The sequence below is a fragment of the Leishmania infantum genome, chromosome 4 (genome assembly GCF_000002875.2).
Source record: "Leishmania infantum JPCM5 genome chromosome 4".
In the NCBI taxonomy this organism is placed as follows: domain Eukaryota; phylum Euglenozoa; class Kinetoplastea; order Trypanosomatida; family Trypanosomatidae; genus Leishmania; species Leishmania infantum.
Window position 1 is genome coordinate 303364 of NC_009389.2, and position 25768 is coordinate 329131.

The window sequence follows — 25768 nt, forward strand, 5'->3', positions numbered from 1 at the left end:
TGCAGGTAACAAGGTTGTGCGCTGCGGAGGAGACGGCGTAGAGGATGTGCACGCGTTTGCCGATGAGGTCCAATCTAGTACCAGTGAGGGAGAAGCAGGAGACAAAATACGAATGGGGCGCGTGGGCAGCGCAGCCGTTGGCGGTTGGTTCCAACGATCCACAGCCCACGAAGACAAAGGGGCCGGCCCGCGAGCGAGAGAGTGTGTGGGTGTTTGGCATCAACAGAGGCGGCTGTACTACACATGCGCGCGCTTGATGGGAGAGGGGCGGGGAAGGATCCCCTCTTCCTCCCAGAGGAAAGGAGTGGAGATCCTGCCTGCTCATTCACGCAGATGCCCCCCCTCCCCCCCACACACACACATCTACGGGACGGCAGCACCAAGAAAGATGCACCGCTGCTCCTTGCCGCGTCTGTTCATGCGAGGGCTTTCCAGCCGTTGGCGTTCGTCTCTGTATGTGAACGGTAATGAGGACTATGAAGGGAGCATCTAAAGAGGAGAACACCCTCTAAAACACACGAATACGGCGACTTGCTGCTGCTGCTGCGGCGGCGGCGGCGGTGGCAACGCACGCGCGCACGTCGATGCCCCTGTGCTAGAAGGATTGCTTCTCTACGGTATGCCTGCAAGTACTTCACGTGCCGCACACAGAAGGGGAGGGGGCGGAGTGAGCGGGCGAGCGTCTCCGAGCGAGAGAGCGGCGACATACTCGCACGCGGGGTGTGCCGCCAGTCCTTCACGCACTGTACCCTAGCGCACAAACAGTGGCACACATGGCTGGCGCAAGACGGCCGCCGACGGCTCCCCTGCGCCCTCCCCCGCCTCATCGCCGCCACTAGGTCAGTATGCTGCCCGTGCGCGCGTGCGCAGCTTCACGTGCACCAGCTCAGCGCCGTTCTTGTTGTACTTGGGTGTCGACGTAGCTGCGGCGGAGTACCACGATTGATGCGATGGCACTGACATCGGGATCACGCTCCTATCGCGACTGGTGCCATGCACAGGCGAGCTCCACTCCTGTTGAGGTGCCGTGTCGCCGCGCCGCAGCAGCGAAGTTTCCATCATCATCGCTGCGCTGTACGCGCTGCTGTCACTACCGCGGTGGGGGTCGGCCGGCGTGCACTGCTTCTGCTCTTGCAGCACCGCCGCCATCTCGAAAGGATGGGCCCGCGACGCGCACATCGCACCTGTGACACTAGCCGTCCGAAAAGTCGTTCGCGGCTGCCAGTTTCTGGCGCAGTAGGTGTTCTCTCGCTCTTCCATTTCGGAAAAGTGGCGTTGACGGTGACTCGTCACCTTGCGCAGCCGACTGGCCACGGTCTCACGCGGCACGATGTGCGGCGACTCCGCTGTTGACAGGCGGCGTTTGGCGGGGGTGATCGCCGACGCCGTCGTGGATGGGTGGTGAGACCACCATGCTGACGAGTCTTGCGCAGTGCCAGACAGTGCCGCCGCGCCTGCATGATGGTTTTGATGGACGCGCCTCCTGCGCGTGCTTGCCCATGCGCCGTTGGCCTTTGCTGGCGTCAACGATGAGGCTTCTGCTGGCCGCTGCGGCGCCGGGGAAGGGGACAACAGCTTCGAGAGGGGTGAATGACGCCCCCACTTCATCCCGCTCTCCAGACGCTGAGACGGGCTCGGATGGCAGGCCGGGTGCTGCCGCGCGGAGACGGGGTCGCCGCGCCCGCTGCTCAGCCCCGCCGTTCCACGCTGCTCCGCATGCTCGCGCAACCATTCTCTCGCCCGTGCCTCGGCGGCCGTCGCGGCCTCGTACTCCGCCCTTGCCAGCCGCTCGTTACCTACATGACGCTGTGAGTTGACGCGTGGCTGGACGCCGTCATAGATGGTCCGGCGCCGCCGACGCGACGATGTCGGGGACGCCCGCCGCGAGACCACCTGGGCTGGGCTTTCGTGTCGCTTGCGCAAACCTGTTTCCCACATGGTGGGAGTAACCCGCGCGGCGGAGGCGGCAAAGGGCTGCTCCGGCGGGGCGAGAGCCGGGATGTCGTAGAACCTCCGCCGACTACCGGCGCCGAGCTCCGGCGAGGTGCTGCGGCCGTGACTCTGCGTGTAGACCTCGTCTAGCCACGGCTCGTCGTCTGCGCCACTGCTGCCGGGGTTGTGGCCGCCGCTGTTGCTGCGCTGCCACGAGTGGTGCTGCGAGTGGGGGTGGAGGTGACGGTGCTGGTGCAGCAGCAGTTTTTGCACCTCCATTTCCGCGTCGTCCAACTTGCTCTCCTCACGCTTCAGCTCTGACAGACAGCATGCACGCGCGACAGTGGACGACCCCTGCGATGGGGCGGTCGGCACGCTCTGGCGCGGCGCTGTCGGATGTGAGGGTGTCGCTGCTGCCGGTGCCTCTCTAGCGCTGGCGGGCGGCTGGATCGTCAGCACCTCGTAGACCTGCTGTGGCTCCACAACGTCAACGCGATACGGAGAGTGTGTAGGGTGGCGAGCGCTCAACACACGTGGCGACGTGGGCATCGCGGTCTGCTGCTGCGTCGCCGAGGTCGGGGAGGTCGCGGCGGCGTCCATATTGGTGAGGTAAGCCTGTTGGCTGCTAGCGGGTGAGGCTTGACGGGAGCGGACCTGGATGCCCGACGGCTGGTGCACCGGCTGCGCCTTGCGCAACTCACCGCGTGGCGTGAGGGGTGGTGACGGCGTTCGCAGTGGTGCGCGCGCCGGCGCGGCAGCCTCTCGGCGCTCTCTTGCATCCGTGCTGGGCGGCGGAGGCGTCGCTGCAGACGCCTTCTTCGCCCACAAGTGATCCGATTCCGTGGAAGTGGTGGCCATGCTCAGCTGTGACATCGCTGCGGAGAGTACCGGTGACGATGTGGCGGAGCTGGAAGGGTTTGATGCGAAGATGGCGTCTGGGGCCGCGCCATTGTGGCCATCCCAGACCTCGCGAATGGAGGCGTCGTTGGAGAGCTTCATATACGCTTGCGCGCCGCTGTGGCTGCTGTGCTGCGCCTGCGACACGGTCGGCCGCGCGTAGAAGTAGGCAGAGTAGCGGTGGCTGTCGGCGTCTGGCTGGTGGCCGTATTCGGTCGGCGAGACATCAGCGACTCCGCTTCGCACCTCTCGTGGCTGCCGCAGTGGCGCCAGCCCCGGCGTGGGCACCGGCACCTGTGAGGGCGGTGCCGTGCCGGTGATCGGCCTGCGCGCGGACTCGTCTCTGACGGAGGCTGGCGTCTTGCCCTGCAACCTCTGCAACTCAGCATCGCTGTACTGATTGTAGCGTACGTCGACCAGATACAGGTGTGGCAGCAGCTGCGAGTCCTGGCGAGGGAACAGGCGGTCGTGAGTAAGGGCTCTGATCACCTCCTTCGACTTCAGTGCCTTTGCATCGACACCCTGCTGCTGCAACAGCACGTCGTGCATGGCGTCATCTGCCAGCAGGTTCTCCAGCACTGCCTCGACGCCCTGGATGGACATGTTGTTGTGCGCCAGCAGAACGTGCTGCAGTGATGCCCACACCATATCCGCCTTGACGTCTGGCGAGAAGTACGACATGAAGCCGTCTTCGCTGCTGCCCGCCGCGTTTGCGCGGGCGGACACAAGCGCGTAGGGGCGCGCGCGACGGACGGCGCGCATAATAAGCGAGGACGCGAGCCACGGCCCTGTCGTGTCGTCGAGTCGACACGAGCGCACGTCCAGGTATAGGATAGAGAGCCGCGGTGGCGCCACCACCCCGCCCACTATCACCGGCACTTCCTTTCCTACGTTCTCTAGCGCGTCGATAAGATGCGTGAAGAAGAGCTTGCAGTACTCAGTGCACGCAGCGCGTGCCTCGCTTCGGTTCAGTCGGTCCCCAAGGCACAGCGTCGGGTCGAATTCGATGCCGATGGGGCACACAACCTTGCTGCCGCTCGGCGCGTCGGCCGGTGCCGCGCGAGCCTTTCTGTGCGCCTCCGCGTAGTCGAGGATGGCGTTCAGCACCGGCACGTACGTTCTCGACGTGGTGAGGGCGCCGGGGGCCGCACAGTCCGCCACGACCAAGACGGGCGACTCCTCCGCGGAGAGTGGTGATGCCCGCTTCGCCGCCCAGGCCACTTTGGCTGCGCGGCTGCCGCGTAAAAGTTGCTTCACTTTCTCGGCCGCCATGACGCGTATCTTCGGGCACCGCACCACCACATCGCCGCTGCTGCCGCCGAAGTTTGAGCTGGCACGCACCTTGTGCTGGGTCGTTATGACGCTGTTCGGCACCGGCGTATCGGCATGCAGCAACACGGAGACGTTGCTCCCCATCGTGTGCGTGTGAGCGTGCGTGAGGGGTGGTGGTAAGGAGCGGCGCTCCAAGTGGAGGACGGCGATGCGAATGCGTGTGCGTGTATCAAGTGAAGCGAATATAGGCCAAGAGGATAGTCCGAGAGCGCAACAGGATGCGACGGTGACGACGGCGAGCAGGCGCGTTGATAAAAAGACCCACTCACACTTTTATAGTTCAGTGACTGCGTCCGCGTGGTGAGTCGGGCGCTTAGGGAGAGGGTGTGTGCGTGCGCGTATGTATGGAGGGGCGGGTTGGTGAACGGGTGACGAGATACGGGCGGTGAGAGGGGCTCGCGTGCAGGGCGCGGTCCCAACGATGCCTGCCTCAGCTCTCGCAAAGCAGACACGCCCACGCACACACGCACACACGCCCACGCACACACGCACACGCACACGCACACACGCACACGCACACACGCACACGCACACGCACACACGCACACGCACACACGCCCACGCACACGCACACACGCACACGCACACGCACACGCACACACGCCCACGCACACGCACACACGCACACGCACACACACACACGCACACGCACACGCACACACGCACACGCACACGCACACACGCCCACGCACACGCACACGCAGACACGCACACACGCACACGCACACACGCACACGCACACGCACACACGCACACGCACACGCACACACGCACACACGCACACGCACACGCAGATAACGCCAAAGAAGATAAAGTGTGCGAGAAGAGACGACGAGTGAGACGGCAACGAAGGGCCTCAGCACAACAGCGGCATCTGCCGGATATAGGGTAGCGGCGGTAGCGGTTCAGAATCTAAAGGAAGCAGCGCGTGAGAGATGTAGAGAACCACGCGTGGGCGTGGGTGTGGCAGGGGCAGGGAGGGGGTGGTGGTGGTGGAGGGTGTATGCTCCTCCAAGCAAAACACACACACGTGGTGAGAGAGTGGAGATCCCCAAACTAATGAGCAGCGAGCACAAATGTGGCTATGCTCACTTGTGTGTGCGTGTGTGTGTGTGCGTATAATCCTCTGTGGGGTGGAGAGGTCAGAGGATGGGAAGGGGGTGGGGAGAGTGCGAGCGCGCGCCCACACACATCCTTGTAAGAGAGTGCGTGCGTGGGTGGCAGAGGCCCCCACCGTTACGGTCCACGCAGAGGAGAGAGGTGGCGAGGTGGAACAGCGCGGAAGGGAAGAGCGTGAAAACAAGGTATGCATTCCCCAGCACCAAGGGTGCTCCGCGTAGCAGATGTGAGAGGCGCGTGGAGCACTGCGCGGCAGCAGAGAGAAGGGCAGAGAGGGGAGGAGAAGGGAGGGAAGACGGCAGATGCCTGCGCGTGCTTGCACGTGTGCTCTTGAGCTAGCTCTTGTTGAGTGGATCGGCGAAAATGCTGCAGGGTGCAGTAAAACATGTATATATTGAGGGAGAGCGAGGGGCTGGCTGTGCGCCGGGTGCGTGCACAGCCTGCCTGCGTATACGCGCTGGTGCGTCGCAAGAGGGGTTGGCGCACCTCCACGCATGCACCCTCCTCCCCCCGCACGTACACGCGCACGGCACACCTCAGTCGCAACAGACACCACCTGACCCGTGCGTGGTGACAGCAAGGGAGCAACGACAAAAAGATCAACACAGACGTGAAACCGAAAGGGGCCGAAGCGGTTGGCTGTACATGAAAGCCCGCTAATGCAGCGGATGATTTAGTGGAGGGGACGACGAGGGGGAGAGGAGTTCCACACACCAGGTGCGCGGCACCCTCATCAACGACGGGACACGCACGCACCACACAGACACAGGCACACAGACAAACACTCCAGGCCGTATCGCTCCCCTCCCCTTCTTCCCTCTTTCCCTCTCCCAAAGCAGGACACGCTATGCTTGAGATATCTAGTAGGCGTACTTGAACTCGCTGAAGTGGGTATGCTTGCCGAAGCGCGACGAGCTCACGGGGTCGACCGGCGTCTTGCCATGCACCTCCATCGTCTTGCCAGTGTTGGGGTTGCCGGTGTAGAGAGTGATGGGCTCGTCGCTGAGGTAATCCTGCGAGAGCTCCTCCACGATGGGCAGCACCTCGTTCTCGTCGCACATGGTCGCGCGGTACTCGGAGACGTTGGGGCCGCAGGAGCGGCTCATCCACTTCATGCTCGCCTCGCGCAGCTGCTGCTGCTCCTGGCGCGCCCGCAGGCTGGCGGCCTGCATCTCCTTCGCCGCCACCCTCGCCTGCTCCATCAGCCGCTGGCTGCGCACCCCCAGGTCTGGCCGCCGAAGCGATGCGACGTTGCTACTCGTGCTGCTGAATTCTACCCGGTAGGTCGAGTCCAGGCTGCGCATGGCCGGGTGGCGCGAGTCGCAAGTCAGGTACGGCGTGCTCGTGTGGCCGCCCGTGTAGATGCCGTTGGGCTTCTCTGTGATGACCTCCATCGTCGCTGTCGGGTTCCAGCCGGACTTGAGAAATGTTTGCATGTGCTGCACAGGCGCCGAGGATGACGTCAGCAGCTCGCCGCCCGCCTGCTTGTGTTGCTGTTGCAGCTGCGCCTCCTGGATTGCAAGCAGGTCGCGCTCCAGCGCATCCTCCTCTTGCCAGTTACCGCAGAGAACTCGACGCGGGCGACGGTCCGCTGCCGTCAAGCTATCCGCGCCCGGCGAGGAGGCGCCACTCGCGCCGGGTTCCATGGCCGCTGCGGCTGCTCCCGTGACGGTGGGCCGCACACGGTTGTACCGGCGCTCTTCCACCCACGTTCCACCTGGGCTGCAGGTGTCGATGGGGACGTAAGGCTTCCGCGCCTTGCCGTAGTAAGGGTCCATCATGGGCGAGCGAAGCGGCGAAGGGATGCCTGGTGACGCGTGCGAGGGAAAGAGAGGACGAGGGGGGGGAGCCACAGCTGTGGTGGTGATGATACAAACTGATGCAGGAAAGAGGAGGAAGGGGACGGTGTGCCGCTGATTAGCACGCAGACGCACACACATGCCGGACGGCACCGGCACAGAAGGGCGCGTGCGAGGTGGGGGCAGGTGTGTGTGTGTGTGTGTGTGTGTGTGTATGCAATAAAGGACGAGAACAGCAGCCGAAGCCGCAGAGGATGGAGAGAGGAGGAGGAGGAGGGGGAGGGGTGCAAGGCAGTGGGTGGTGAGGTGGTCACCTCTTCACTACTTGAAAAACACGGACGTCCCAAGCAGAGGGGCGAGCACGTGTGTGTGTGTGTGAGGGAAGGGGGGAGGCGCCAGAGAAGGGAAGAAGGGTGGAGGGCCTTGCCTGCCGACGTCCTCTCTCTCCGCCTCGCACGCACACGCCCCACGTCGAGGCGTCGCGGCCGTTCGCATCACCCTGGTGCCAGCTGCGCTTCCTCATGCTCAACGGTGGCTTCTGCGGAGGGAGAGGGGGGTGGGTTCATTCACTTAACGGAAAAGGTAGACGTTACTATATGCGCGCTTAAGGACCAGATATTACACGGACGCAGATGCGCCTGCACACAGAGGCACGAGCATGCTGCCCGAACCGCCACGCCCGCTTCCTCTCTCTCCCCTCCCCTCCCCTCCCCACACAGGACATGCGCGCACGCACGCACATGTCGCTCTGGAGTGGTCGAGGAGGAGGAGGTGAGGGAGGTGGTGGTTGTGGTGGTGGTGAAAGACGAGCGCACCTCTGCGTGGATTAGCGGGAGGCGGACGAGAACGAAAAAGGGAGGGGAGGCCTTGCCATGATTCATCATCCTCCGTTCCGTCCACGGATCCTGCCCCTGCTTTGTTGAAGGGACAGGACAAGCAAACAACAAGCCGCAGCGAGAGACGGAGCCCACGCATGCCTCGTCGGCTTTCCACAGAGGCCTTCCTCGCCCTCTGGTGTGAAGGGCACCGCTCGAGGGAGGGGAAACTTCTACGCCTTAGCGACGCCCACCCACGGAGACGCAGACGCAGACATCTCACATCTCACAGACAGACAGACACAAGCGAGTATCGGACACAGACACAGGCAGACGGCACTACTGCACCCACTTGGGCAGCTTCTTGTACGGGTTGCCGGCCTTCCTCTCCTTGAGCTTCTTGCTCTTCGCCTCGGCTCGCTGCCGTCGCGCCTCCAGCCGCGTGTTGACAAGTCCCTTACCATCCTCAGTCTTATGCAGCTTCCCTTCGGCAATGTGCTTCGCCTTTGCCTCCAGCGTCGCCGCCTTCTTCGCCGTGCCCTGCACCACACCGCTGATCATCTTGTAAAAGCGTGCCGCCTTCTTGCGGGCGACCTGCAGCTGCATCTTGCGCGTCGCCGCCTCCTGGCGCTTCACCTCGCTCATTTTGCGCTGCAGACGTGCCTCGGACGTCTCTGTCTGACGTGACTTCTCCTGCGCCTTGCGCAGCGCCTGCCGCCGCCGCGCCACCACTTCGTTCGTCGGCGCGTTCATCAGGTTCATCTCGCGCTGCTTCTTCACCTTGAACGCCGACAGCTTCGGCCGCTGCACCTCCTCCGTGACCTCCTCCTCCTGCCACGCCGGCTTCCTGCGTGCCTCCGCAAGCTCGTCGCCAGAAAGCGAGACGTCGTCCTCCATGTCCATCTCCGGCACCGCCACGTGAGACTCTTCGTCGCTGTACTCGCCCTCCAGATGCGCTACCTTCCCCTCTGGGTCGACCGCGGAGTAAGACGGGTTGATCAGCTTGCGGATCTCATGCACGCGCGCCGGCACGTAGCCCACAATCCTCGGGTGGTCCTTCTTCACCTGCTCCACCGCCGCGTTGTCCTCGGCGGAGTTCGTGATGGAGACAGAGAAGGGCGACACGTGCGGCGGCAGCTCCTCGCCAATGCGGTAGCCCGTCACCGGGAGCATCAGCCGCGCGTTCAGGCAGTCGAAGATGTACTGCGGCTGCACGTACTCGAGCTGGTCATGCTTTTTCATCCCTGGCGGCAGCGCGGGGCGGTCAACAACGACGTGAGTGATGTTCGACGGCACGTAGTCGGTCGCCACACGGCCGCCGCAGGCGTTGATGACGAGGGCGAAGCGCTTCGAGGGCACCTCACGCGATATGAAGAAGGTCAGCCCGCGGAACAGCTCGCGCACCTTGTGCAGCTCTTCCCCCATCAAAGACCGCTTCGACTCGGCCTCCTTCACCTCCTTGGCCTGCGCCCCGTTCGCGCCTACATCCAGCACGGCCAGCGCCCCACCGTTCGCGAAGTCCTCGGCGTTCGCGCGGGTAACACCTTCCTCATCCTCGGCTGCCAGGCGGTCCGCCTCATCGCGCGCGAGGTCCGACTCAAGCTTGAACAGGACGAACTTCATCATCTCCAGGTAGAATTCGAGGAAGCTGAGCATCACGTATTGCTGGATGCCCGGGGGGAAGCGGTGAGCGTACTCGTGCGGGCACAGCCACCGCACCCGCTCGCCCTTGACAATTGCCTCGTAGTAGTAGCCCTTGATGGAGATGAAGCCCTTCGTCAGCACGCGCGCGCGTGCGACGTAGCGGTCCCAGCGTTCGCACACCTCCTTGGCCTTCTCACTCATGCCGGAGGTGAGGGAGTGGTGTATCTCGATAGTGGTATCGGACTTGATCTCCGGGCTAAGGAAGGCGTAGAGGTGGATCATCGACATGGCGTCATCCACGTCGCGGATGGCGTCGATGAAGTATGGGTAGCGCTCCTTGATTGTCGCCACCAAGCTGTGGCGCGGCTTCACGCGTGAGCTCTGCAGCACCTTGAGGTCCTCGGAGCGGCCCATCGCCTCTGCCCGCTTCACCTTCTTCTCCCACGCCCGATATGCCATCATCTTCTCCGCTATCTGGTCGCGCACGAGCCACTTGATCTCGCGGGCGAGGTAGTACTGCTTCTCGTGGCCACTTTGTTTCTGCTTGCTGCGGTTGAGGGCGCGGGGGTAGATGCCCTTGAGGATGCAGAGGCGGCGGAACTGAACCGACTCCATCTGCAGTAGCCGCGTTGCCTGCATGCGCGTCAGGAATTTCTTCTTGAAGCGCTCCTTCTTCACCCGCTTCGCCCATGCTTGCTTCTTGTGGGCCATTGCGTGTGCGCGTGTGTGTGTGTGCGTGCCTGCCCTCAAGAGAGGCGGTGATGACGTTGGATGGGATAGCGGTACCGAGACCCAGGGGTGGGGTGCTCCATGCGCTGACTGCTTGTGCGTGTGGGTGTCAGCGGAGAGAAGCGGGGAGGTGGCGAGTAGACCACGAAGGCGAGGAGAAAGGGGGAGGGGATGAGATGATTGGTTGGTGAGGCGACATATATATGTGCATGCTCAGGCATGCATGGGCGCTCTGGATAAAAAGGTATCGTGCACGGTGGTGCGAGAGGGGGAGGCGGAGAATGTGTGTGTGTGTGTCATGTGACAGAACTGCCTCCAGCAATGAGTTGGGTCATCTGCACTGCAGCGTCATGAGCCCTCGCGCACCTTATTTATGTCATCTCTCTCTCTCTCCATGTCGTGCTTGTGATTGCTGTAGGCTCATCTTCTTGACTCCACCGCCGCAGCACCGGCGACGAGGGGCGGAGGAGGAGGATGAGGAGATCAGTAGAAGGAACGGACGGGAGCGAGCACCTGTGGAGGTTGATGCGACCCCGACTTCCAACAGCCCCCCGCGCCCATCGTACACAGCATACCCGCACAAGACGCGCCTTATGTGGCCGTTTCTTTGCCTCCTCTCCCCAAACGGCACTACCACCCTCATCCCTGCGACTCCGCGTTGGATATGCGTGCCCGACTCAGCTGGCGCCATGGGTGCCACTGCCGTCGTCGTCCTCCACCGTCCCCACATCTCCACGGCCGCACTGCTGGCCGCCCTCTTTCCGCTTAGCCTTCTCCTTTCGCCAGGCATTGCGCTGAATCTCCTCCATCGCTGCCAGTTCGATGCGCTGCTGGCGATCCTGCTCACAGCCGGGGTAGATGCCGTCCTCAAACTTGCGGTCCAGCAGGTTGCCGTCCGGCACGGCGTCGGACACAAAGTGATACGGCGGGGTGAAGATGGTGTAGAGAAACGTGCTGCGCGCCTCCAGTGAGGGGTAGTCGTCGCTCCAGTCGCTCATGGTCACGAAGCCCTCCATCGGAACGACGTGGTCCGTGTCCACCACGCGCCGCGTGAAAAGGACGCCTTGCAGATGATCCAGCTCATGTAGCGCCATGCGCGCACGCATCTTGTCCAGTGTCACGGTGAACGGCTTCCCGTGCTCGTCCAACGCCCGCACCCGCACCGTCAGCGGGCGCTCAATGTAATGCAGCAGAAACCCGCTGCTCGCGCACGGCTCCCAGGCGAACCCGGTCAGCCCCTCTGTGCGCAGCTCGCGCATCTTCTCCTCTTCAAAGGCAACCCACGACATGCCCTGCTGCGCGGCCTCGGCTCGCCAGGCCTCCTCGTCGAGGTTGACGGGGTTGATGAAGACGGAGTTGTCGAAGAGGGTGAACATCTGCACGTTCCACCCCGTCTGCGGCGCGCTCATCGACGGGTACTGGTAGTAGTGCCGCGCCTCCCTCACCTGGGAGACGAGCCCGGCGTACTCGCCCTGGGCCACCCGACGAGCGTCCAGCGCGTATTGCCGGCACCACAGTGAGCGCGCCGGGAGCTGGATAATCGGGTACGTCTCCTGCACCGCCTGCCCAGGCACGTACGGACGACTGCTATCGGCGGAGCTGCCGCTGCTGTTGCTGTGGCAGCCGTGACTGCTGCAGAGTCGGTGCTGCTCGACCGCCGCTGCATACCGGCAGCAACCAACGCTGTGAGCGCGGGTGGTAAAAACAGCAGACGACGCACCACAGCGCGTGAAGAAAGGCAAGGTGAGGCCCGAGTGGGGTGGCGGTGCGACGGCGAGACGCGCCGACGCGACGGTGGCGTGCGGGGATGTACCACAGCTGTTGCCCGCGACACCAAAGGCTGTGTGAAGCGCGCGCATGCCGGCGTGCGCCGCCGCCACCGCAGCTGCGGCAGAGGTGCGCATGGGGAGGAGAGGGCAAGACACCGCTTCTGGAGAGCGAGGGAGATGGGCGTGACTGAAGAGCCGCTTCGGCTCGCACTTTTCAGGGCAGGTGCTGCACAGGCCCGCACAGACGGCACGCTTTCCTGATCACGTACGCTCGTCACGGCTGCGATAACAGGGGTAATGCCAGGCTGCAGCCAGCGCCCTTCCTCTGTTTGGCGACTGGCGGCATGGTTATTCCGATACAGGCGCATGTGTGCGCGTCCATGAGAGGCGGGGAGGAGGGTTGGGGAGGAGACGTGATGCAAGGCAGCCGCTTCTTTAGGGATGAGGGGCAGTGCTGGCGTACGTCGCGCACGCACACAGAGGTTTGTGTGCAACGAAGAGAAGGTGTGCAGCACCCCCTCCCTTCCTTCAACGCCGCCACCACTGCGAAGCCCGTGATGCACACTGGAGGAGGTGTGTGTATGTGCGTGTGTGTGGAGGAGGGGGGGGCACAACCACAGCACGGAACGCGAGGGCGCGGGCGGGTGATGCGGCTTGACAACCACCGCCCTCCCTGCCTCCATCACCCTCTTTTCCGTTCACCACTTTGGCGCGACCGTCGCGTTGTACTTCCTTGTTTCTTCTCGTTTGATGGGCGTATGGGTCTTCGCGGACACGCGCGCCACGATCGCATCACAAACGCGCCACACCTCCGCACCCCTCACACAGAGGGAAGGGCGACGCTTGGCAAGAGAGGGAGAACACGGATAGCGGCGTTGGCGCGGGCGGGCGGGCGGCGGGGGCGTTCGTTCCTCAATACCGCGGCGCAGAGCACACTCGTCCCCCCCCCCCCACTCCCCCACGTGGAGACCAACAGCACGCTTCAACTAACATACATGCACACACACACCCACACCCACACACAGAGACGCCTTTTCGCTCGTTGGCGGCTGCTTGCTTCGGCGACCCTTTACCTTGGCCACCACAGCGCATCGCGCACGGCGCGGGAATCGTTGACGAAGTAGCCGCGCCGCTGCCGGGTCGGGGAGAGGCCAGCGGAGTGCTGACGCGGCTTCATAGAAGGGCTCGTGCTGCCTGAGGTTTGCGGTTGCGGGCTCAGTGACATCCGCGGCGTAGATGTCGTGGTGAAGGTGGACGGGCTATAGCTGCCCGCGTTAAGGATCAGCAGCGGCTGCCTTTGGAGCTGCAACTGCATGAGCTGTAGGTTCTTTAGCAGCTGCTCTTGCTGAAGTTGTTGGAGCTGGCGGCCTTGCAGGTCATCTAGCACAAAGACGAACTCCGTCTGCGTGCCGCGATCGAGGGCGAGCGGGGTTTCGCGGCAGCGGCTGCGGTGCCCGGCGGCAGCGCTGTCAACGACATTCGGTGACGAGGTGGAGGCGGCCATCGACAGCGCGGACGCTGGCTTCGATCCCGGCGGAAAGCACGCCAGGGTGTCACCGTGAGCCGCTGTGGCAGCAGGTACTTCTGCCACAGCCTCCACGGTGGCGCCGGACTCGCTACGCCGGCTTCTGCGATACACACGGCGCATGTTGCCATCCTTTGACATGGCTGCCTCCTTGCGTCTGTACCTTTCCAGCGCGGAGCCATAGCCTTCGTGAACTGCCGAAGGCTTGTCGGGCTCACTGCTGACGGCTGCTGCCGGTTTTGCTTGTGGCGGTGGGGGCAGGGCAGGTGGTGTGCCAGTCAAGGATGTGCTCGGCGACACCCGCGTTTCCTTCGTCGGCTGGAACCTCTCCCGCCTGTTACGCTGCGACGGCAAGGATGACTCGGACAGCGGCGACATCGACACGGGCACCGGGTCTGCGTGTCGGCGCGCGGTGGGGATCGGCGGCTCCGGCGATGGATCCACGACGGTCGACGACGCCGCCACGCTGAAGGCGAGGGAGTGCGTCGACTTGTCCATGACAGACGATGGTGCTGTCTTGGGCGTCGGTGCGGTCGACTGTGAAGCGGCGGCCGCGACCGCCTCTGATTCTCCAGGTTGCAGTTGCTCCGCCTGCTGCTGCAGCGGAAGTGACTTGAGGATTCCTGTGCTTCGCCGCGAGTCCTTTGGTGCCTTCTTCGGCTCACTGGTCACGGCACTGCTGCTGTTGCTGCTGCTCGCACCCGTGATGGCCTCATTGAGGAGAGAGGCGCTTGCGGCAACCAAAGACGACGCAGACGCCTTCTCTGCCGCGTTCACCGCCCCTTCACCGCGGCGCACTGGACAGCTTCGTCGCTCCGTCGCGGCAGCGGCAGCGCCATCGGTGCTGGTCGAACGCGGCGTGCCCGTAAGTTTCGGCGCCGCGGCGAGCACCATTGCAGTGCTAGCATCGACGCGCGTCGGCGGTGGAGCCACGGTCGGTTTCACCTGCACGGAGATGCCTTCGCTGTGGCTGCTGCTGCTTCCTGCGCCGCCCCCCAGGGATGACTGAACGACAACTGCCGCGGACACCGTGAGCGTTGGCTTCGATGACACCATGACTGCAGCGGACTGCACATTGTAGCTGTACTCCTCGTCCTCAGCGAACGCCGCCACGGCATTGACACACGGCTGCTGCTGATCTTGCAACGATACGGCCGCAGGCATCATACGTGCTGTCGTCACCTGCGCATAGCCGTACTCGCTGTCCGATATTGGGATGCCGTTACTCGGCTCTGAGGATGGCGTGGGCCGCATGATGGTGAACGGTGTCGAGGCCTGCGACTCGTCCGCCGCCATCATACCAGGCGACAACGACCTCGCCGAGGCTGGAAGTGGCGTCTCTGAGCCACACGGTGGGAGTAGGCAGTTGGCCATGAGCGCCTCGCGCTGGATGTGGCCGGTGCGCCCTGTGTTAGCCGCCATGTTGCGTCGGTACGGCGCGGTGATGTCGCTGACGATGCGGCCGCGCGGCTGCGTAAGGCCGCCGCGCCCCTTTGCCGTTGTCTCCTCGCCGTACCCGACGACAAAACTGGAGAGACCGCGGCCAGGGCGGACCACCGCCCTACCGCTGCTGCTGCCGCCAGTTGCATCAGCTTCTGCCGCCTTCCCGTGCTGCACGCGGGAGGCAGGAGCCATCGGTGGCTGCTGTGACGACTTCCGCGTCTGCGATGGCACGAAGCTCTGCGCTTGGATTGGGATCGGCGCGAGGTGCTTGACGATCTCGTTGCCGTCCTCGTCCGTCGTCATCGGCGGCTCTGGGTACATGCCGAACAGGTCTGCCTGCTCTGGGATGTAAAACTGGCGCCGCCCAGGACGGCTAAGCAGGAGCGGATCGACAAGGTGCGTCTGCCTGTACAGCTCCTTCACGTCCTGCTCGAAGTTCATATCCAGGCGCGAGGTGCCGGGTGCGGTGCTCAGCTGATGCGGCAAGTTCAGTAGCCGCTGCCGCTCTTGCGCAGGCACGCTGGCAAGCGGGTCCGGCGGTGCGCAGCAAGGTGACATCGATCGCCGGACTGCGCTGCGGCGCTCCGTGTTTAGGTGGAAGGGTTCAAAGCCTGCTGTGGAGCGGCTGGTGACGCTTCCTTGACAATCGCGCCGCTGCGGCGGCAACGCGCCGCCGCACGAGCCACTAAAGGAGCGAGGGCTCGCAGAGCCTCGGACCCTCTTCGGCGTGGCGGCGGCGTCGGCCGCGGGAGACTGCGACGACACCGACGCCGCAGGAAAGGAGCGTTGGCTGGCCTGCTGGCCTGGAGACTTGAACGACATGGCCGCGGCAACGGACGGCACCGACGCGAACGACAAGAAGGCCGGAGGCGGCGGGAGCGCGCCGCTGTCGCAGTGAGAGCTGCTTACGCTCTCCTTGTCGAACGGGTCTGCCCTCGGCAGGCGCTGATACACCGAGCTCGCCGAGCTCCCTGTGACGCCGTGCTCCTCACCTACGTCAGGACGCACCGAGGCGTTGCTCCTGCGCGCATCCTCAACCACCGCAGACGACGCGTGTGAGCGCACAGACGACGGCTGACGCGTGGTGACGACCGCCTCTGCTGCGGCGGGCACGCCAACCGGCGAGGCGGCGGCGGACTCGTGGCGCGCGGGGTTCATGCCGCCCTCGGCAGCGTCTTCACTGGCCTTCTTGTGAACTTCGCCGGCGCCGCACCGACTCGGTGCTTGTGACGTCCTCTTCAGTCGTGAACTTGTCTGCGACGCCTCCTCCGCCGCATCTCTGCGGTGTGCCGGATGAGCGGCGGACGCCGACGGCGGAGCGGGTGGTGGCGGCGCAGCCGGTGCAGCGCTGTGGCCCGAGCGAAAGACGGAGGAAGTAAGAGATGACGGTAGATTCTCCATGTTCGGGTCGATGCACTGCTGCCAAGAGCGCACCATCGCGTCGGCTTTGACGACGGCAGCTTCGAGTGACGCCAGGGAAGCCGCGGCCGGCGATGGGGATGCGACGACCGCTTCCGGTGGCGGTGGGGGCTGCTGGTGTGCTGGCGTTTTCAAGGCGGGCGCGGCGCCGTCCGCAGCATCACTGCTCTCCTCAGCCGGCGGCTTCTCTGAGAAGGTGCGTGACGACGACGACTTCCGGCCCCACGACGGCAATGAAGGTGCTGCGGCTGCCTTTAGCGCACCCACTGCTGCTGCTGCGGCTGCCGCAGAGCTTCCGGCAGAGCTGCGACCGTTGATCGCCGCACCGTTCCGCCGTGCTAGCGCACTTCCACTGCGGATTATCTCACTGGCGGCGCTGGAGCCCGGCACCGCGGTGGATGACGCGGGCGAGGCGAAGGATCTCTGCGGCTCTCCAGGTGCTTCCGTCACGGAAAGCCGCTCGTGTCTTCGGGGTGGCAGTCGCGAGCTATGGGTGCTGACGCAGCTGCTCGGCGCCTCGTCGTCTAGCGAAGGCTGCTGCGGCTCCTGCGCCTGCGAGTCTTGATGCTCCTTGGCGCTGGATGCGGCGAAATTGTTTTCGCTCGGCACGGCTGTTGTGTCATCGACCTGCGCGCTATCCGTTCGACGGTGGGATCGGTGCTTGTAGCGGCGCGAACTGTGCTCACTGTCGTCCGGCCGGTGATGGCGGTGGTGGCGATGATGCCGCGAGCTGCTGGTGCGGCTCCCGGATGGCTCAGCGTCGCCGTTTCGGCCTGCGTCGGCGCTGCTGCGGTGATTGTGGCGACGAGATGCACGGGAGTAGTCGGTCCCTGACGCGGGCCCATGCGCCTGGTCAGGGGCGGCGGAGTCCATCCTTGAGAATCGAAACGCTGATCACTGAAAGCGCTGTCTAACGCCTGCTCACGCACGCGCACACACGGCCGAGCGAGAAGAGTGGCGTGTGGGAGGGGACAAGGAAACGAGGAGCGGGGGCGGGGCGGCTGCTCTCTCTCTCTCTGTGCTCGAGAAGGGAAGCAGCGGCCCACCACGACGAGTATGACGGCGCGTGGCACTACCCCACCCTGTCAGTCGACCGAGGCACAAACACGCGCACGCAAGGGACAAGAGGGAAAGGAGCGGTCGGCTGGTCGGTCGGTAGTGGTGGGGACAATAATGCAGCGTCGAGCACGAACGAAGAAGCCGAGAAGGCCGGTGCGGTGGCGAGTGAGAAGGAGGGAGGGAAGGGGAGGGGGGGGAGCAGTACGTAGTGAAGTTTGCGCACAGATAGTTTGGAGATGTGCTAATATGAGGATCACCGACACACACACACACAGACACAGACATATACATACACACACGGGGAGGGGGAGGGGGGCCACTAAACGCATACGTGCACACGAACGCACGCGGGAACAGCGCGGTGGTGGTGGGTGAGGGAGAGGCGGAAGCGGACGCGAGCAAGCAAAATCGAGCCTCCCTAAACACACACACACACACACACACACACACACGATCAGCAGAGGCGCAGCTGCAAGACACAGTGAGGGACGCTTCGCTGAGGCGGACAGACAAGAGGACGTATGCGCTGCAAGCGTGCGCACTGCGTGTGTGTGTGTGTGTGTAGAGCATTGCCGTGTGTTTATGGGGAGGTGCAGGGCAGAGAGGTGGGTAGGTAGAGGATGAGGTGTGCGAGTTCGTGGCAGCAGGGCATGTCGCGGCTGCAAGGCACACACTGGTTGTGTTGCCTCTCTCTCTCTCTTTCCCTCCGTGCGTGTGTGTCGGAGTGCGCGCATCTGGTCCGCGCATGTGCCGTGCAGAGAATCAAGACGGAAGACACACTGAGGCGCGCAGGTGCACCCACATGTACGAGCACCCACGTCCTTGTGTGCCAACCAGCATCACCGTGGGATGGTGTCGTGCGCCTCTTTAGTGATATGTTCTTTTCTGTTGCGCCGCTTGTGTGCCGCTCGCTTCCGTGTCGCGGCTGGCCATTAAATTCCAAGGCATACAGAGAGAGAGACGCACGCGTGCACACGCGTACACTCAACGAGGGCACGTCGCACAACTCATAAAGTGCTTGTGCTCACGCACTGCCCTCAGCGAGAGTAGCTGCGCTTCGGTGTCCGCGCTGAGGGCGGCGGCGACGAGGCGGTCGGCGGCCCATTGATCCCGACCACTGCCCCACCGCCGCCGTTCGCGTTTCCACCGACAGCGCCACCGCCTCCACCACTACTACCGGCTGAGCCACCACTCACGCGGCCACTTCCCGGGATACCGCTGCCGCCGCCGACAGTCGCTGACGGCACTATCAGCCCCGACGTCCAGAGGAGCGCGCTCACACGGCCATCCAGCAGCCCACTGGCGCCAGCACCCTTGCTGGGAGCGGCGTCGCTGTGGATAAGGGAGGAGGCTAATCGCCGCTGATGCTGCTGCAGCGCATCCCAGGATGTTGTGCTCTGCCAGCGGCTACCGCCTCCAACACCGCCGGTTGAGCTTGCCGCCGCCGCCGAGACCGCTGCCGGGAGCCCAGCCATGCTGCTCTTCTCACTGGTGGAGCGGGAGGAGTGCGCGCTGCTCCGGGTGAGATGGAGGTGCACATTCAGTGTGCCAGCGCCACCACCGCTGCCAGAGACAGTGCCGGCGCTCGCGGTGGCTGACGGCTCCGTCGATGGAATCCAGTGCGGCGCCGCGGGGCCCGGTAGACTGCCGCGTAGCGGCAGCGCGACAGGAAGGCGGTCAACATCGATGTAATGCTGCCCGTCTGCGGCCACCGTCTCGGCCTGCGGTACGCACATCCACGGTGCGGCGGCCTGTGGGCGGAGATCGCCACTAGGGCCGCGCAACGTCCCCCCCTTCGGTTTGTGGCTAACGGCAGCGCTCGTGGCACTCTGCGGGCCATTCACGGGGCCAGTACCGGTGGCCGATGATGTTCCACCGGATGCGGACGCAGAAACGCGACCGAGCCCGGCTCCAGGTGCTGCGGCCACACCTCCCGCTGTGGCCGCAGCGCTGCCGGCTCCACCAGACACCGCGGTGGACAAGCGCAGTCGTATAGCTGCAGGCAGACGTTTCTGCTGTCCAGTGGCTGCGTCGTAGATGGACCCACCCCAGAGCCACACCGGCAAGTGCGGTGGCACTAGGAGAGGCCCAGTGTAGTCAGCGATGAACGCCGCCTCATCCTGCACCTCGCGGGTGAAACGCTGAAACTCGGCGTTGGCGACCTTTGCATCCCACTGCAGCAGCTTGCGCAGCGCCATGATGACGAGACCGGTGACGTGGCGGCCGTCGAGACAGTGGATGTACAGGGGGTGCATATCCTTGTTCATGATGAGCTGCAGCGCCTCGCTCAGCTCCGACGGCAACAGCTGCACCTCGCCCTTGGCGCGCTCGGCGTGAATGTGGTGCAGCTGGATGTGCTCCGCCTCCGCGAAGCACTTGAGGTCGTACGTCGGCGGCTCAGGAATGAGCGACACCATCGTGCGCAGTCGCAGCCGCCGAATGTATGGGAAGTTCCGCAGGACGGGGTAGGCGCCGCGGTACACCCCGGACTCCACGCGTGCGAAGCGGAACGGCGGGACGAGGGTCAGGGGTAGGGCCGCAGACAGCGAACCCGAAGCGCCGCTGCCGGCGACAGGATCGGCGTGAAGCTCTTGCTGGTGGTGCGGCTGCGAGAGGCCTCTTGCCACGGCTGGTACACTACCACCCGTGTCCCTCCCGCTCACACTGCAAGTGGAGCTCCGCTGAGCGGCGTCTTCGTCGGTTGCTCCAAAGACGGTGCTGAGGTGCGGCGGCGACGCCAGCATGCCGGCCCCGCTGCTGCCTGGATTCTGTGGTGTCCCCACGCCGCCGGTCCCTCCGCCGGTCCCGGCCGCTGGTGCTGCCGATCCCCGTCGCCCTCCTACGCAGGCTGCCGCGGCGCTGGCGGGCCGATGCAAGCGCAGCCATGGTGCCGCTCCGGCCATCGAGCTCGAGCTGTGCCATACATACACAGGCGCCGCTACCGGCGTAGCAGCAGCAGCAGGCGTGCCACGCGTGGTAGGTGGCGTCGTGAGATGCGATCCCCCCACTGCACCGCTTCCAGCGCCGCCGCCGAGTCCAGTGGAGGCAGTGAGAGACTGCGACGACGTTGACAGAGAGCTCGGACTGTTGTGGCCGGCGCCGTTTTCGACGTCCATCGGGACACCAGTGGTAGCGGCGCTCACAAGGCCTGGAAACACGTTGCTCCGCGACGATGGCGGGAAGTACGTCGGGGATGACGTCGGCACGCCCCATGCGTGTGTCGCCGCTGCCGGATCACTCCCGCCGCGGCTGTGACCATTCACGTGGTGCTGGCCTACAGCCGACGGCCAAGAGCCGAGGCGATGCACGTAGAAGTACGCAGTCGCCGCGGACGGCGTCGGAAGGGGGGTGGGCAGCGCTAGTGGCGGCGAGGTGTGGTCGCCGCTGGGCGACGTGACAGTCGTGATTGTCGTTGCCGCAGGCGACAGGCCTGCGCTGCAGGCGGGCTGCGATGACGAGGCCTCAGCTGCGGTACCCCCGCAGCGACTGCCAGGCAAGTGCTGCTGCACATGCGACCGCGGTGCCGCTATCGGCAAGGACGTTGGTAAAGCACCGGCTCCGCCTCCCGTCCGCGCCGCATGACTCATCTCCTCAAAGAGAGCGGCGGCGGCATCGTGTGTGCTGTGCCCTCGGCGCGCCCACATCGAGTGCGGCCGCGGTGGCGGAGCGCTCATCCCGCTCAGAAGGCTTGCTAGACAAAAAAAAAGAAAAATACGTGCGTGTGGCCGCTGTGCTGCATCAACGTGTGCGCGCACGCAATGAGTCTGCGCTGGCTGCCCCTAACCTCACTCCGCAAGGACTTCGAGAAGCATGTGCGACCAGTAAAAGGCACTGCATGCACGCGAAATTCTCACGCCCTCTCAGGCAGAGACACGAGTTGCGCCGCTGATCGACAGAAGAGGAGGAGGAGGGGGAGGGGGTGGGGGTGGGAGCGCCGGGAGTGAGAAAAAACAAGATGCTGAGCCACCTGCGCTCAGCATGAGTTGATACTGCTTGAGAACGCACGATGCACGGCGGGCAAACACGTACACAACTTGCAGTAGCCAGCGGGGTGAGCCACACTGATGTCGTGCGCGCATGTCGCTGCAGCTTCTACTCTCCGTCTATCGACAGCATGGCTTGAGTGGCGGGTGCGACCGGAAGATTGCCGCGCAACCATCCGCGAACGCAAGAGTGCCGCACATGTGTACGCGCGCGTGTTGATGCGCAAGGGTCAGCGGGATGCCGTGGCAGGGAGGGAGGGAAAGACGGGAGGGGAAACGGTTGCACGCGAAGAGCGGTGCCCAGTCGACATGCGAAACGTGGCGGCGTGCTCACAAAGAGTGCACGACTGCGCCTGGACGCGTGCGGGTATCGGCGTCATATATCCTCTCCGCCCCCCCCCCCAGACAAACACACATACAGGCCCACACACATGCACAGAGCTGCCTGCACGTCCTGTTCTAGTTGGCAGCCCGTGTCGTCATCGCTGGGGCTTGTTGTGATGCTCGCTCGGTGTGTTTTCTTTCTTATTACGCTTACGTCAGTCGACCAACAGGGGAGAGAACGGGACGGGATACGTCGGACCGGGAAGGGATGGGGGGGGCACGCCGATGGCTTCGCAGCACAACAGCACCGCCGCCTGTCCTCTCTTCCGCGTTCACTACCACGCATGGACAGGCATCCCACCTTTCTGTCGAACCTGCGGGCGCTCTGCTTCACCACCACCAACGCTGACGCCCCGGCCTCCTCGCCATCATTCTTATCATTCTTCCCCTAATTCTGTGTATTTACGCCGTGATCAGCGCTGCTGCGACGTAAAAGTCGCCGCACACTCGCACACGCACTCGGAGGCGCATGGACAGCAGAAACGAAGAGGACAGAGAGTGGATGAAGCAGGCACGCCATCCGGCATGACCGTTGAGGCCTCTCCCTCCCCCTAACACCCATCACACCACGAATACGTTGTCGTGGGGCTCTGCCTTGGTGGGGCGCTGTTTATTCGATGTGTCTGCACCGTTCGGCATATGTCGCCATAGCCGCTGCTCTCATCATCATCATCGCCATCCCTCGCCCCCCCTCTCCCCTGCACAGTCGTCCTTTGCCCTCATCTCTGCCGCCTTGCTTTATTTCCGGCTTAGAGCGTGGCAGTGAGCTTGTCGAGACCCAGCATGCGAGTCGGCAGGGCCCAGAAGAGGTACGCCATGAGGGCACCGCCGGTGGCCGCGCCGTGCTCCTCCGGCTTCGTCGTGAAGATGCGCCAGACGTCGATCACCATAACGAACGCCGTCAGCACGAGGAAGGGGATCGGCGGCTGCTGAATGAAGTTCAGGTGACGGAAGATGAGCCCCTCTATCGCCACGAGACCCATGATGAACGGGTTGGGTCCGTAGCAGCGGCCACGTACCTCCAACTCGTCCATTCCGTAGTACAGCTCGAATTTCTGCCGCGCCACATGGATGACGCTACCGCCGAGCGTGCAGAGCAGCGCGAAGAAGGTCATGCGCGTGTTGCCCAGGAAGCCCAGCATCGTGTCGCCGAACTGCCAGAGAAGCCAGCAGTCGATGAGCAGCTGGAGGATGTTCTCTTGATAGAAGGCGTTCGTGAAGAGGGGGTAAATGCGTGTCCAGTTCTCATGTGAAAGAGTGCAGTGCTCGACCACGAAGTCGCGCCAGTCGTCATTGCCGAGGTTCATGATCAGGTAGCACATCACGTTGGCGAGGAAGAGGATCATGACGATGTTGATGGTGTGGAAGGGCGGGGGGAAGGGCAAGTAGCCTGGGCCGGAGTTCATGTTGAACGGGCTCTCCTGCTCGTTGCCACTACCATCCTTCTGCTCGTCCTCTTCCTCTCCCTTGTAGCGTGCGAGCTTGTTGACGCCCTGCAGCTGGCCGCCGCCTTCGCTGCTCTTCTTTGGGGAGCGCGCAACGCGGGTGGCTCTGGCGACGCCGTAGCAGCGCTGCGCAGCGAAGAGCGACGAGCACGCTGTCGCCATCGGCGAGACCGCGGCTCCCGCGAAGAACGAGGCGCGCGCCGGGACTACAATGGTAGCGGCGCCGCGCATCGTGCGAAGGGCGGTCAGGCTTGTCGGAAGCGCCGACAGCTTCCGCTGCGTCAGCGTCGACGACACAGGCAGCGATCCCGAATGGAGGGCGCGCATGGCGGTTGCTGAGGCGTGCACCGTGAGAAGACGGTTGCTGCTAGTGCTGCTGCTCATGGCGCAGCGCATTATCGCGGGCGATGACGACACTCTTGCTACCGCCGCTGTCGCCAGCCGTGAAATCCGCTGTGCGCCACAGCGCGCGGCGAAGAAGCATGGCTGCTGCATGTTTAGCGACGGGAACGATGAGGGGTGGTGGTGTGAGGGGTGTGGACGTGAGGGTGGCGGAAGGGCACAGGCAGAAAGGCAACGTCTGTGAGCAGACACGACGGAGGACGCAACCGCACGAAATGAAACTCCCCAAGTAGGTTGCACTGTAAAGGCAGTGGTAGAGACGCGAAAGACAGGCACCAGCTCACTCGGACGACGCACGTACGCGCCGTGCGACCCACAAGCAGGAGCGTGGAGGAGGGCAACACTGTGCGCAGGTGTATAGGCCGACGACGAAGTACGTGCAAGAGAGGCAGAGGCGGAGAGAGGGTGGAGGGATCGGAGAAGCGATGCGCGGGGTGACCGCGTCACGAGCACGACAGGGACACGCTCCTCGAGGGCCCCAAGGCATGGACTAGCCCACCACCACCACTGCCGTGGGAGCACCCAGCAGGAATGATTTACATCCACTACGTGAAGACGCGGAAGCTGGCGGGTCGTCGTTGCGAGAACTCATCCAGATCCGCGCACGCAGCAACNCTTTGGTGCTCTTTCTCGATCACGTCCTCTTCGCTTCATCCACTGGGGGAGGGAGGGCTGCGCGGACTCCAGCTGGCGCACACGAAACTACACCCACACACCTTCACGCAGACGGCAACGCGCTTGTACGGGCTGGCGCGCACGCACATGGAAGCAAACCCATCGATCCTTATCGTCTTCGCGCTTCGGCAACACGCACGCCCTCCTCCGACCCGTGAGAAAGGCAAAAAAAAATATTACGCAGTCGTCGCTGCTGCTGCTGCTGCTGCTCCGCCACCACCCTGCTGCTGCTGCTGCTGCAGTGCATGACGCTTTTCCTCCAGGAGCCGTTTCTCAAGCTGATCGCGGTGCATCACGTCACGCAGCCGCATGCGCCGCAGTCGCATAAAGTTCATCTTGCTGCGCATGTGCGGGTTGGCGACGGAGCCGCCCCGGCCAAACGTTGGTGGGATCTGCGCCGCCAAATCGCGAAACGAGATGTGCTCCGGAATCCCGATGAGCGCCTTCGCTTCGTCGAGGTCGAGCTGGTCGATGCGGACAACGTGGCGCACCCGCCAAATTCGCTTTCGCACTGACGGGATGTCCGGCACGACGGTGGTCTGCCCCATAAACTCCAGGCGGAGCTCGCGCAGCATGCGGTTCACCTCCCACGAGAACTTGAAGGGGTGGTCTATGCACGTAACGATGAACACATTCCCGACGCGGCGGTAGGGACCAGCCGCGATGGTCGTCGTCGACGTGGCGGTGCTTGCGGGTGCTGCGGCTAGTACGGACGGTGTTAGGTGAACATCACGGCGGCACACCGCAGCAGGGCGCAGGCTGGTCGGTGTCTGGGCTGCTGCAACTGCGACGCTTGCTGCCACAGCCGGCGAGGCGGTGATGCATCGAAGAAGTCGTAACATGAGCGAGTGGAAAGTCAACCAACGTATCCGCTGTGCTCTGTGCACGTGCGTATGTTTGCGCGGGTTGCGCATCACAGTGAGAAAGAGGAGTATAGGGCAGCAGCGCCACCACGCCAACGATGATGTGGCCCACATGCGCAGCGAGAGAGTTGGAGGGAGGATACGTGAGAGTAGGAGGCGTGTTGTAGATCCGCCTCTTGATGCGCGCGCCCCATAACCACGACATACTGTGGAGGTGGCGACTGAGGAACAGAGGGGTGGGGGCGAGCGGCGGCGTCGTCGGCCTGGTGAGAAGCGCGGGGAAAGAGGGGGACCCACGCTTGAGGACGCCGCCGCCGCCGCCACAGCAGCAGCAGCTTCCAATCGTTGGCGGTCCCTGGGGCCATTTGCCCCCGTTCACCACCACTCGACCGCGTCCCGACGGCCATCCCAGCCCGCCACATGAGGGGGATCCTCGCCCTTGGGCATGAAGTACCGCCTCATCCATCTGCCCCGGCGTCCGTGCGAGCCGCAGCGGATGCCTTCTTGGCTGTTGCTTTCGATGTTGCACGTGGG

The 25768-nt window shown here is 64.0% G+C and overlaps 8 protein-coding genes across 8 annotated transcripts; all 8 read right to left on the reverse strand.

The window, feature by feature from the left end:
• Window positions 1–840: 840 nt before the first annotated feature.
• Window positions 841–4245, reverse strand: LINJ_04_0790 (conserved hypothetical protein; the record flags this gene model as incomplete). Its single annotated transcript, XM_001462881.1, has 1 exon — window positions 841–4245. One exon carries the CDS (start codon window positions 4243–4245, stop codon window positions 841–843), a length of 3405 nt encoding a protein of 1134 aa, XP_001462918.1.
• Window positions 4246–6140: 1895 nt separating this feature from the next.
• On the reverse strand, window positions 6141–7220 carry LINJ_04_0800 (conserved hypothetical protein; the record flags this gene model as incomplete). The annotated part of the gene is made up of 1 exon (XM_001462882.1): window positions 6141–7220. One exon carries the CDS (start codon window positions 7218–7220, stop codon window positions 6141–6143), a length of 1080 nt encoding a protein of 359 aa, XP_001462919.1.
• A 1013-nt stretch (window positions 7221–8233) lies between these two features.
• LINJ_04_0810 (conserved hypothetical protein) lies at window positions 8234–9550 on the reverse strand (the record flags this gene model as incomplete). Its single annotated transcript, XM_001462927.2, has 1 exon — window positions 8234–9550. One exon carries the CDS (start codon window positions 9548–9550, stop codon window positions 8234–8236), a length of 1317 nt encoding a protein of 438 aa, XP_001462964.2.
• Window positions 9551–10944: 1394 nt separating this feature from the next.
• LINJ_04_0820 (metalloprotease-like protein) lies at window positions 10945–12126 on the reverse strand (the record flags this gene model as incomplete). Its single annotated transcript, XM_001462884.1, has 1 exon — window positions 10945–12126. The coding sequence occupies one exon, from the start codon at window positions 12124–12126 to the stop codon at window positions 10945–10947; it is 1182 nt and encodes a 393-aa protein (XP_001462921.1).
• A 979-nt stretch (window positions 12127–13105) lies between these two features.
• Window positions 13106–17296, reverse strand: LINJ_04_0830 (conserved hypothetical protein; the record flags this gene model as incomplete). Its single annotated transcript, XM_001462885.1, has 1 exon — window positions 13106–17296. One exon carries the CDS (start codon window positions 17294–17296, stop codon window positions 13106–13108), a length of 4191 nt encoding a protein of 1396 aa, XP_001462922.1.
• A 1223-nt stretch (window positions 17297–18519) lies between these two features.
• Window positions 18520–20598, reverse strand: LINJ_04_0840 (tyrosine phospatase-like protein; the record flags this gene model as incomplete). Its single annotated transcript, XM_001462886.1, has 1 exon — window positions 18520–20598. The coding sequence occupies one exon, from the start codon at window positions 20596–20598 to the stop codon at window positions 18520–18522; it is 2079 nt and encodes a 692-aa protein (XP_001462923.1).
• A 2000-nt stretch (window positions 20599–22598) lies between these two features.
• On the reverse strand, window positions 22599–23789 carry LINJ_04_0850 (putative serine peptidase, Clan S-, family S54; the record flags this gene model as incomplete). The annotated part of the gene is made up of 1 exon (XM_001462887.1): window positions 22599–23789. One exon carries the CDS (start codon window positions 23787–23789, stop codon window positions 22599–22601), a length of 1191 nt encoding a protein of 396 aa, XP_001462924.1.
• Window positions 23790–24547: 758 nt separating this feature from the next.
• Window positions 24548–25348, reverse strand: LINJ_04_0860 (conserved hypothetical protein; the record flags this gene model as incomplete). The annotated part of the gene is made up of 1 exon (XM_001462888.1): window positions 24548–25348. One exon carries the CDS (start codon window positions 25346–25348, stop codon window positions 24548–24550), a length of 801 nt encoding a protein of 266 aa, XP_001462925.1.
• Between the last annotated feature and the right edge of the window lie 420 nt (window positions 25349–25768).